This window comes from Paramormyrops kingsleyae, chromosome 12 (genome assembly GCF_048594095.1).
Source record: "Paramormyrops kingsleyae isolate MSU_618 chromosome 12, PKINGS_0.4, whole genome shotgun sequence".
In the NCBI taxonomy this organism is placed as follows: Eukaryota; Metazoa; Chordata; class Actinopteri; order Osteoglossiformes; family Mormyridae; genus Paramormyrops; species Paramormyrops kingsleyae.
Window position 1 is genome coordinate 16,860,908 of NC_132808.1, and position 11,485 is coordinate 16,872,392.

The following is an 11,485-nucleotide window of genomic DNA, read 5'->3' on the forward strand; positions in this document are numbered from 1 at the left end:
TTCGAGTCTGCAACTTGCGGACGATGACGAGTTTTTGTTTTTAGGCAGACTAGTGTTTTATGTGTCTTTTATTTGCCTCTAGTGGCTTTTGCTTAGCGTTTTATGTCGGTGTTTAGTTGCTAGATTATTTCAAGGCCATGTTCTCTTTGATGAGGTGTACCACTTAAAGAAAGATTACGGGAAAGTCACTATGGATTAATATATGGGCTATTATCTTTGTATGACTGGGTTTTTCACCAAAGAGAAAGTTGATGTGTTTGTATACTAGTCAAGAAAGCTACAGTATTTTAGGATTTTGACCACTGATATGTGTGTGTGTGTGTCAGCCAAACTCAGTGCCTAATAAAATACTTCACTGTGAAGAACATAAGTTAAATACCAATATTTGTTGTTTGTAATGCAGTTTACACTGTGAACAAGGGCTGAACGTTTACCGGCTATATATGGTGTCACAATGTGAATGTGGGGTGTAATGATACAACAGCGTGATGCTACCGGTATAATGTAGCGTCAGACTGTCCAGTGAGGATGTAACAGAATCTCGTAATGATCCTTCTGCTGTGTATTTGTGGAATAACTGAAACGATTATTTACGATACGTTCCTTTCCTTCTCAGTAAAGCTCTGCATTTTTTTATATCTGAAACTGATGGAAAATTACCGTATTTGAAATGCTTAATAAACCATAAACAAATCCCAAAGGCACCACTAGATGGCACCAAGAAGCAGGGTAAAGAATCCGCAGGGCCTTTTCAGCCTAATTTAATTTGAGCCATGCACTTAAATGACTAATTTAGAGACCTCAGTGGAAGAACCTCGCTGTTACTGTGATCTGTATGGGGACATGTTCGGCCTCCTGAGTTACCTTGGATGTTCTTATCTGCCCAAGGGTGAGGCCCTGTCATTGTCTTCACCCTCCTGAACCTGCGTGCTAGTAGTGCTTTCGGATTCAGTGAATCAAAATATAACCAACTCCGTCTAGGCATGCGGTCAGAAAGCTGCAGTACATGATGATTAGAGGTCTATGTTAACAGTTTATCTTTAACAATGTTCTATTCTGTATATCTGGATAAAGAACAATTCTAGTGGTTTATCCACATATAACATGGTTAGTGAACAAAAAATAATAATAGAATAATGTAGTCACGCTTAATCTTTCAGAAGAAAACAGTTCTATGCTGTATATTTCTTAGTGACAATGCTGTAAAGAATTCTGTAACACTTTGTATCAATTAGTACACTGATTTAACATACAGTATAAACTAGGGAAAATGATTTCTGTTTGAATGGCGTAAACCTGTGCATTCATCTTGGTTAGTCAATCCTTACAGTGTTGTAGCACTTAACATGCTATGACCCAGTGTATTCACAGCAGCTCGTGAACCCATACATGCAGATGGTAAGAGCTAACATACTGTACTATGACCCTCTCTTTCCTTAAAAGCTTGTGAATTCATTCAGGAATAACAAAACAGTTAGCATGCTGAGTCTATATTCAGAGCAGCCCTCAAGTAGCATACAGGCAGTATCGTAGCAGTTAGCACTTGCCATTCGCTGTTAGCTGGCTGCTTTCTCCGAGGAGCAGTTTGTAATTATGTCACAATTAAGTCATTTTTGGTTTTACAAACATCACTTACCACAAAAGCCCACTTCAGAAGCCCCACACGTAAAAGCCAAGTGAAAATTTAATATAGCCAGAGAAGGGAGCACTGATATTTAACCTCCATGCTTTAGTCCTTCACGCATGGGTGTAAATTATTGGGGTGGTGGGGGTTAGTAACCCCCCCAATAATAAAAACCAGCCAATACAACCCCCAGGACCCCCTTAAATGGGTAGAGACCTCAACCCCACCAATGTTCAAATCAAATTAATGCCCTTGCTTTCATGCAACCCTTCTCTCACCTGACCAATCCCTTCATTACATTCTCTTGTTAGATGCTTCAAACGGGAGTTTTTATGCTGGAAATATATAGATTGACATTTTGGAATCATTGCGTGATTCTCTGGTGTGGGAATCTATTTAGCTTTTGTGCTTCAAAAAAAACCAGTAGGAGATTCTGGAGAGGGACATGATGTAGTTTGCAGGTGAGGATGGAGATCTGGGATCAGCTATGCGGCCCTTTGTGAAATCTGGGATCGGCTATGGGGCCCTTTGTGAGATCTGGGATCGGCTATGGGGCCCTTTGTGAAATCTGGGATCGGCTATGGGGCCCTTTGTGAGATCAGGGATTGGCTATGCGGCCCTTTGTGAGATCTTGGATCGGCTATGGGGCCCTTTGTGAGATCAGGGATTGGCTATTCGGCCCTTTGTGAGATCTGGGATCGGCTATGGGGCCCTTTGTGAGATCTGGGATCGGCTATGCGGCCCTTTGTGAGACCTGGGATCGGCTATGGGGCCCGTTGTGAGACCTGGGATCGGCTATGGGGCCCTTTGTGAGATCTGGGATCGGCTATGCGGCCCTTTGTGAGACCTGGGATCGGCTATGGGGCCCTTTGTGAGATCTGAGATCGGCTATGGGGCCCTTTGTGAGACCTGGGATCGGCTATGGGGCCCTTTGTGAGATCTGCGATCGGCTATGTGGCCCTTTGTGAGATCTGGGATCGGCTATGGGGCCCTTGTTTGAGTAGATATGAGCTGTAAGCCCAGAGGAGGGGCATGCCTCATTATCGCTGTGGCAGCCGATGTCCCCAGCGTAGGCTGAGAATGCCAATGAGCTCGGACACTTGGAGAGCAGAGTCCATGTGTTGTTTGCCCAGGGAACAGGTGTGTGACACTGTTGGGGATGAAACAGCTGCCAGTGTGACCCAAACGGACCCTTCAAACACAGAACCCGGGGTCATCAGGGCCCTTTTAACACGGACCTTTGGGTAGCTTTAGTTAGCACTTTCCACTGTGGGTGAATGGAAAACAGTTTAAACAACCTGCAGATCTAGGTCTAATTTGCATTCATTATGCAGAAGCCAAGTGTTGCGTGTCTCTGACAGTGTTGACTCCAGTAAAATTAAGAGAAAAGTGGAGGCATCTGCCGGACTCTGAATAATAATAGAGAAAAGGACCCAGCAACAGTAACCTCTTATTAATAGCCATTAGCTTCTGCCCACACCATTTTATTCAATGGGAACATATTTTATAGGAAAGATTAATATTAACCCTGCGCTACAAAGGAACATCATGTTAGTTAATAGCCCACTTCTGGCCACGGAGAATATCAAGTTAGCCAAGTACTAATCGCCAAACTAGTCTCCATCCATCCATCCATCCATCCGCCTAGGTGAGCCCAGAACTTAACCCAGGGAACACAGGACATGAGGCGAAGGCAAAACCTCCGCGGAATACCACCATATCAATATTATCTGCAAGCAAAGTTTTCCAAGTCATCAGTCTCTCCATATGGCCCTTTTTGTCATTTGGTTCTCAAGATTTTCCCCAGGACCAATGATGGAATTTGACCGTTTGGGACACAGCAATAGGAGACAGCTATCCCTTATGAAGCCATTAGATTCACGGAGGATGCACAATGATGCGTCGCCTAACTCAAAAATAAGCCAATAAATGACCACCCCCATACATCATGTTCACTTGGGATAATATGCAAAAGAAGATAAATCTATTTTTAAACCAAACTGGCATTTCATTTTGGAATAAAAACTGGTGCAATACCTTTTTCGAATCTGAAATGTACCTGATGTCAGCCAGAACATATAGATTTGTTTTATTCTGAATGAACCAGAATATTAAAATATTTCCCTGCGTGCTGATGTATGGCCTCAATAAAGGTTAAGATTTGCCTGATTTGTCTTTTCTGACACAGCTGTCTTCATGGTTTGTTTCAAGGTAAATTACAGGGAAGGTGCAGAAAAGCCCCACTACTATACCCAAAATACCAGCCGATGGATCTGTGAGCACATGAGGGACCAAGATCAGAGGAGGGCAGCATCCAAAAACACTCACCCTACAAACTCCACGAGGCGCTGTTCCAGTTTTAGCTGTTCAGTGTTTATTCTTCACAGATCATAATCCTGTATTCATTCATTATTGTTAAATATTCAGTGCTCAATGGCGTTCCTTTCGTGGTCAATATTCAGGCAAAAGGAACCGGTATCCCTGTTCTTGATTACTGTAGCAATGTCCCAAATGGGCTCTCATCGTCACATGAAAAACATGATCAAAACAGCATGTTCAGCTATTTGTACTGATTTCTTAATCTGAAAAGCCCGGAGTCAGAATGCAACAGCAGATTGGACAGCGGAGGTGTAAATCGCTGAACATGACATTTTCAACAGTTTTTTAATGACTGTAAACACCATTAGAAGAAAAAGGAATTTAAACCTAATTTGCTTGCCTCTTGGTGCATATATCCTTAAATTAAGTTACTCTATATGAAAATGAAGGTGAAGATTAGTCCCCTCATTTACACATTTATTAGATTTTACTACTGCAGTTATAGACTTTGATTAGGGCCTTTGATCACTTTGAAACAAAACACATTCTTCTGGAATTTGTTTTCTTCTTACTTTCATGGCATCACCTCAAGTACATTCATTTATGTAATGGGGATCAGCCATTTGGAGCTTATCAAGTGAGTGTTTTAGTTCATCTGTTCAACTCCATTGTCACTGTGCACTCAACACTTCTTCTTCTGTATTGAGAACCCTTGTTTCCCTTCATAGGATTAAGGCTAAGTACAGAGAGAATCCAGAACACTTTATATTAATTATCAAGTAAACACTTACAGACTAAGATTACTTATACCAGGAGACAATTTTCCAGGTTGAAAGAGTTGGAGATCTCGAACATCAGCCATTCCATTTATTCCACTAGTATGACCCGAACCTTGGCCTTCACAACACCCAGTCCACAACTCCCACTGGATCTGTTCTCCATCTTTCTTGCACTTCCTGGAAAATCATTTACACAGCACTATTCCCATTAAACCACTCTTGGTTGATCTGTTCTATAGAACCTCTATCTTTGCACACCTCTTGGTAGGTTGGTTCCACAGTTGGCCACTGAACATCCGTGTGTACTTCTTCACCTCCTGTGACACCACATGGCAATATGTAATGGATAAACCATACGAATATGAAAATAATGAAAACTTTGTGAACTTGCGCTAGCCAAGTTGGAGTTGCATATGGAAAGTACTCACAGCACTTCACTTTTTCCACATTTTGTTATGTTATAGCCTTATTCCAAAATGGATTCCAAAATCCATTTTTTACCTCAAAATTCTACACACAAAACCCCATAATGACAAAGTGAAAAAGGATTTTATTAAAAAATAAAAAGCAAAAATATAACATGTATATAAGTATTCACAGCCTTTGCCATGACACTCAAAATTGAGCTCCGGTGCATCCTGTTTCCACTGATCATCCTTCAGATGTTTCTACAACTTGATTGGAGTCCATCTATGGTAAATTCAGATGATTGGACATAAATTGGAAAGGCACTCACTTGTCTACATAAGGTATCATAGTTGACTGTGATTCTCAGAGCACAAACCAAGCCATGAAGTCCAAGGAATTGTCTGTAGACCTCCGAGACAGGACTGTATCGAGGCACAGATCTGAGGAAGGTGTCATGATCCGTTCCGTCCGCTCCTGATGTATTGTCACGTTGGATGTCCCTGCTTGTCTGTCGCTTTCTCAAATAAACCCCTGATTACCCGTAAGCACGGCTTGCTCTGCTGCTTCCTTGCCGAGCCCTGACAGAATGACGGATCTCCCCAACGCACCTCCGCAGGTCGATGACCAGCGCATCGATCTGCTTCGCGAGGTGTTGTACTGGCTTCACCAACCGGAGGTCCGGGAGGACACCGGATTGTTGGACTTGGCCAGTAAAAGCGGGACCCTCCTCCAGGAGGTAACCCCGCTCACGGCAGCGCCTGTCATGGCGGAGGTTCGCGAGAACCTCCGACAGCTCTTTGACAGGGTTACGGAGAAGCGGCTTCAGCCGCTCGCCCTCTCCGAGGCAACCCCGCCGCAATCGTCATGCCCCAGCCACAAGAAGAAGAAGAAGCGGAAGGGGAAAGGGGAAGCAGCCGCCCCGACGCTGTTCTTGGGGGCCTGCTCCTTACTCCCTGCCGGGGATGACATCGCCGCTGCACCGCCTGCAGCAACAACGGCTGCTGACGCCACACTGCCCGTGGCTGCGCTGCCTGCTGCAGCTGCCGCCTCTCTGCCCGCGGCACCGCAGCAGCTTGATGCCTGTCTCGCTGCTGCTATCCGGCCATCGCAGGCGACTTCCCCCTTCCAGGGCACACGGCTAGCCCTTAAAGGGGCCAGGGCCGTCAGGGACTCTATTCCCCGGATCCCCAAGGCCCTTAAAGGGGCAGCGCCTGCACGCCCAGCGCCAATCCTTGCGCCTATTCCGGACCTGCCTGCTCCGCATCTGCCCGCGGCACCGCCTGCTGCTGCTGCCGCCGTTCTGCCCGCGGCACCGCCTGCTGCTGCTGCCGCCGTTCTGCCCGCGGCACCGCCTGCTGCTGCTGCCGCCGTTCTGCCCGCGGCACCGCCTGCTGCTGCTGCCGCCGTTCTGCCCGCGGCACCGCCTGCTGCTGCCGCCTCTCTGCCCGCGGCACCGCCTGCTGCAGCTGCCGCCGATCCGCCCGCGGCTGCGCTGCCTGCTGCCGCCGCCGATCTGCCCGCGGCTGCGCTGCCTGCTGCCGCCGCCGGTCTGCCCGCGGCTGCGCTGCCTGCTGCCGCCGCCGGTCTGCTCGCGGCACCGCCTGCTGTTGATGCCGCCGCTGCGAAGCCAGCAGCACGGCCTGACCCGCCTGTCCTGCCTGTCCTGCCTGACCCGCCGGTCCTGCCTGCTCTGCCTAGGGCAATGCCCGAGGCGGCCGCTGCGGCGCCCCCTGCTGGCCGCGTGATGGCGGCGCCCCCTGCTGGCCGCGTGATGACGGCGCCCCCTGCTGGCCGCACGATGGAGGTGCCCGCGACGGCGCCCCCTGCTGGCCACGTGATGGCGGCGCCTGTCCGGCCGGCTCCTGACCTGCCCGTCTCGCCTGTCCTGCCGGCTCCTGACCTGCCCGTCTCGCCTGTCCTGTCCGGCCAGCCCTGCTCGCCGGTCCTGCCCGTCTCGCCTGTCCTGTCCGGCCAGCCCTGCTCGCCGGTCCTGCCCGTCTCGCCTGTCCTGTCCGGCCAGCCCTGCTCGCCGGTCCTGCCCGTCTCGCCTGTCCTGTCCGGCCAGCCCTGCTCGCCGGTCCTGCCCGTCTCGCCTGTCCTGTCCGGCCAGCCCTGCTCGCCGGTCCTGCTCTGCTCGCCTGACCTTCCCGTCCTGTCCTGCTCACCAGCAGCCACGCCCGCAGCTCCCCCTGCTGATGCTGCCGCGCTGCTTACGGCGGCCCCTGCGGACCGCTCGCCGGCCTCGCCCGTCTCATCGGTCCAGCTCGGATCGCCTGTCGGCACTGCAGCCACGCCCGCGACTGCCGTCGCCGCTCTGCCTGCAGCACCGCCTGCAGCTGGCTGCTTACCTGAGGTGCCCACGGAGGCGCCCCCTGCTGGCCGTGTGATGGCGGCGCCCCCTACTGGCCGCGTTATGGCAACACCCTCTGCTGGCTGCTTGCCCGAGGTAGCCACGAAGGCGCCCCATGCCGGCCGCATAATGGCTGCGTCCCCTGCTGGCTGCGTGACGGCGGCGCCCGTTGAGGTGCCTCCTGCTGGCCGAACGCCCAAGACGCCCGCCGAGGCGTCCCCTATTGGCCGAGTGACTGCGGCGCCCCCCGAGGCGGCCCCTACTGGCCAAGGGACTGAGGCGTCCACGGTAGCCGCAGAGGCGCTCCCTCTTGTTCCGCCTGTCCTGCCGGCACCTGAAGTGCCTGTTTCACCTGTCCAGTCGGCACCTGAAGCGTCTGTCCCGCCTGTCCTGCTGGCACCTGAACTGCCTGTCACGCCTGTCCTGCTGGCACCTGAACTGCCTGTCATGCCTGTCCTGCCGGCACCTGAAGTGCCTGTCTCGCCTGTCCCGCCGGCACCTGACGTGCCTGTCTCGCCTGTCCTGCCGACGCCCAAGCCCGGTTCGCCGGTCCAGCCGGCCCAGCCCGGTTCGCCGGTCCAGCCGGCCCAGCCCTGCTCGCCGGTCCAGCCGGCCCAGCCCTGCTCGCCGGCCCAGCCCTGCTCGCCGGTCCAGCCGGCCGCACCCGCGGCTCCGCCCGCTGCCACAGCCAGGTCCGCGGCCCCGTCTCAGGCCGTCGCTCTGGCTGCCCCGCCCGCGGCCACGCCCGTGGCTCCGGCTGCTCCGCCTGCGGCCACGCCCGCTGCTCTGGCTGCCCCGCCTGCGGCCACGCCCGCGGCTCTGGCTGCCCCGTCTGCGGCCACGCCCGCGGCTCTGGCTGCCCCGTCTGCGGCCACGCCCGCGGCTCTGGCTGCCCCGCCTGCGGCCACGCCCGCAGCTTTGGCTGCCCTGCCTGCGGCCACGCCCGCGGCTCTGACTGCCCCTCCTGTTGCCTCTTCGGAGGCTTTGACTTCTGCTCGCCCTACACTGCCCTCCCTCTTGACTCCCTCACCCTTGCCTCAGCAAGGCCGACACACCCCAGGACCGCGCCTGTCTGTTTCCCGTAAGGGACGGGGACACAGACGTCGGTCCCTGGTCCCGCCTACCCTGACTCCTGGCTCGCCCGTGCGCCCCCTTGCCGTGGTTCGGTGGCTGCCTGCGGGTCCTACGGCTCCGGCTCGGCTGTCGCCTCCGGATCCCCCTCCGGTGCCTCGTCGCCCTCCTGTGGTCCCTCCGTCGGCGCCTCGTCGGCCGCCTCCGGGCCCTCCCACTTCGGCTGGGCGTCGGAGGGCGACTACCCTGGCTCCGGCTACGCCTCCTCCTGCGCCAGTGTTCCCTCCTGCTCCCTCCTTGTGTCCTTTGTCGGTCCCTACGTCTGTCTCCGTCTCCCCTGTGTGGTCCCTTCCTGCTCCGGTCTCCCTTCCACCTGTGGCCCCTGCGGCTGCCTTCCCTCGCCCGCCTGGGTTCCCTCGAGCTCGCCCTATTCTTTCTCCTCCCTTTGTTCCGTCTCCTCGTCCCTTTGTTCCTCCTGTCTCGGTTCCTCGTCCCTCTGTGCCTCCTCCGTTCCCTTCTGGTCCCTTTGCTCGTCCTGCCTTTTCTCGTCCCTCTGTGCCTCCCGTGTTCACTCCCGGCCCTTTTGTTCCTTCATTTTCTGTCCCCTCTCTGTCTCCTTTCTTGATCTGCCTGTCTGCGTTCCCTGTCTTGTGTCAGGTCATGTCGTTTTTCTGGTCCTTGTTCCTGTTCTGTGCCTCAGTCCTGTTTCCAGTGTCTCGTTGACGTTTTGCTTTTGTCTTCTAGGTCCTGTTCCCCGGTCTCGTCCGTCGCCTCCTCCCAGGCGCGCCCGGTGTGCGCGCCTTTGGGGGGGGGTTCTGTCATGATCCGTTCCGTCCGCTCCTGATGTATTGTCACGTTGGATGTCCCTGCTTGTCTGTCGCTTTCTCAAATAAACCCCTGATTACCCGTAAGCACGGCTTGCTCTGCTGCTTCCTTGCCGAGCCCTGACAGAAGGTTACAGAAACATTTCTGCGGCATTGAAGGTCCCAATGAGCACAGTGGCCTCCATCATCCATAAATGGAAGAAGTTTGGAACCACCAGGACTCTTCCTAGAGCTGGCTGCCTGGCCAATCTGAGCGATCGGGGTAGAAGGGCCTTAGTCAGGCAGGTGACCAAGAACCCGATGGTCACTCTGACAGAGCTCCAGCGTTGCTCTGTGGAGAGAGGAGAACCTTCCAGAAGGACAGCCATTTCTGCAGCATGCCACCAATTAGGCTTGTATGGTAGAGTGGCCAGACAGAAGCCAATCCTCAGTAAAAGGCACATGACAGCCCACATGGAGTTTGCCAAAAGGCACCTGAAGGACTCTCTGACCATGACAAATAAAACTCTCTGCTCATCACCTGGCCAATACCATCCCTTCAGTGAAGCATGGTGGTGGCAGCATCATGCTGTGGGGATGTTTTTCAACAGCAGTATCTGGGAGACTAATCAGGGTTGAGGGAAAGATGAATGTGGCAAAGTACAGAGACATCCTTGATGATAATCTGTTCCAGAGCGCTCTGGACCTCGGACTGGGGCAAAGGTTCACCTTCCAACAGGACAACGACCATAAGCACACAGCCAAGATAACAAAGGAGTGGCTTTGGGACTCTGTGAATGTCCTTGAGTGACCCAGTCATGGCCCAGATTTGAACCCAATTGAACATCTCTGGAGAGACCTGAAAATGGCTGTGTACCGACACTCCCCAACCAAACTGATGAAGCTTGAGAGGTTCTGCAAAGAAGAATGGGAGAACCTGCCCAAAAATAGGTGTGCCAAGCTTGTAGCATCATACACAAAAAGACTTGAGGCTGTAATTGCTGCCAAAGGTGCCTCAACAAAGTATTGAGCAAAGGCTGTGAATACTTAAGTATATATTATATTTTTGTTTTTTTATTTTAAATAAATTAGCAAAAATTTCAAGCTAATTTTTTTCACTTTGTCATTATGGGGTATTGTGTGTAGAAGTTTGAGGTAATAAAATGAATTGAATCCATTTCGGAATAAGGCTGTAACATAACGAAATGTGGAGACCTCAGTGTGGGAGACAGGCAGTTATATTTGTGAGTCTAAACAACCAGATCCGAATCACAAGGGCAGAAACATAGTCGAAGAGGAAGGTCCAGAGGGGTTTGTTACCGAGGGGAATCCGTCCGACGAATAGACACGAGACCAGCAACAGGGACACCAGACAGGATGGGCAGGCAGGGCAGGAGCAGGCAGGGTCAGGACAGGCAGGGCAGCATCAGATGAGGCAGGAACAAGCAGAGTGAAGACAAGCAGAGTTAAGACAACAGGTAAGACAGAAGACTGTGTTAGAGGAATGCGCAGTATGGCTCATCTAGATACAGTATTTCGGACGGGCTGGTTTGCGGCTGTGCTGGGGGCGTGACAGTAACCCCCCAACCCCACCCCACTCCCCCTGATGGCCGCCTCCTGGAGGCCGAAATAGGAATCAGGGTCAACCCCTAGGACACGACCTAGACTTCTGGGGCTGATCTCTATGATAGATAGTGACAAGATAGGGATCCAAGACATCTTTAATAGGGACCCATGAGTGTTCTTCCGGTCCGTAGCCCTCCCGGTCCACCAGGCACTAGCCTCTTGTGCCGATTGAGTCCAGGAGGGCACAGACTATATACATCGTGTCACTATCCTGCTGCATCCGAGGGGGCGGGACGACAGTGGGGGATGTACCCAGCTGTACCAGACAGGCTTGAGCAGGGAAGCATGGAAAGTCAGAGAGAGATAGTACATATTCAGTAATAACAGACGGTAAGAGTTCGGGCAAACCCGACGTATCACTTTAGAGGGGCCGATGAACTATGGCGCTAAATTCTTGCATATAGACAGCTTTGGATTTTTTGTAGACAGCCAGACGCTTTGCCCCAGGCGATAAGCGATAGCCAAGCAGCATCGTCGGAGGGCAAAGGTCTTCTGTCATTGGGCT

At 52.5% G+C, this 11,485-nt stretch overlaps 1 protein-coding gene across 1 annotated transcript; it reads left to right on the forward strand.

Moving 5' to 3' along the window:
• The first annotated feature begins 5,716 nt into the window (after positions 1 to 5,716).
• LOC140593542 (uncharacterized) lies at positions 5,717 to 10,004 on the forward strand. The gene is given in 5 exon segments (XM_072718465.1): positions 5,717 to 5,866; positions 7,241 to 7,387; positions 8,522 to 8,561; positions 9,464 to 9,978; positions 9,981 to 10,004. Coding segments are annotated over 5 exon segments (876 nt in total).
• Positions 10,005 to 11,485: the final 1,481 nt, after the last annotated feature.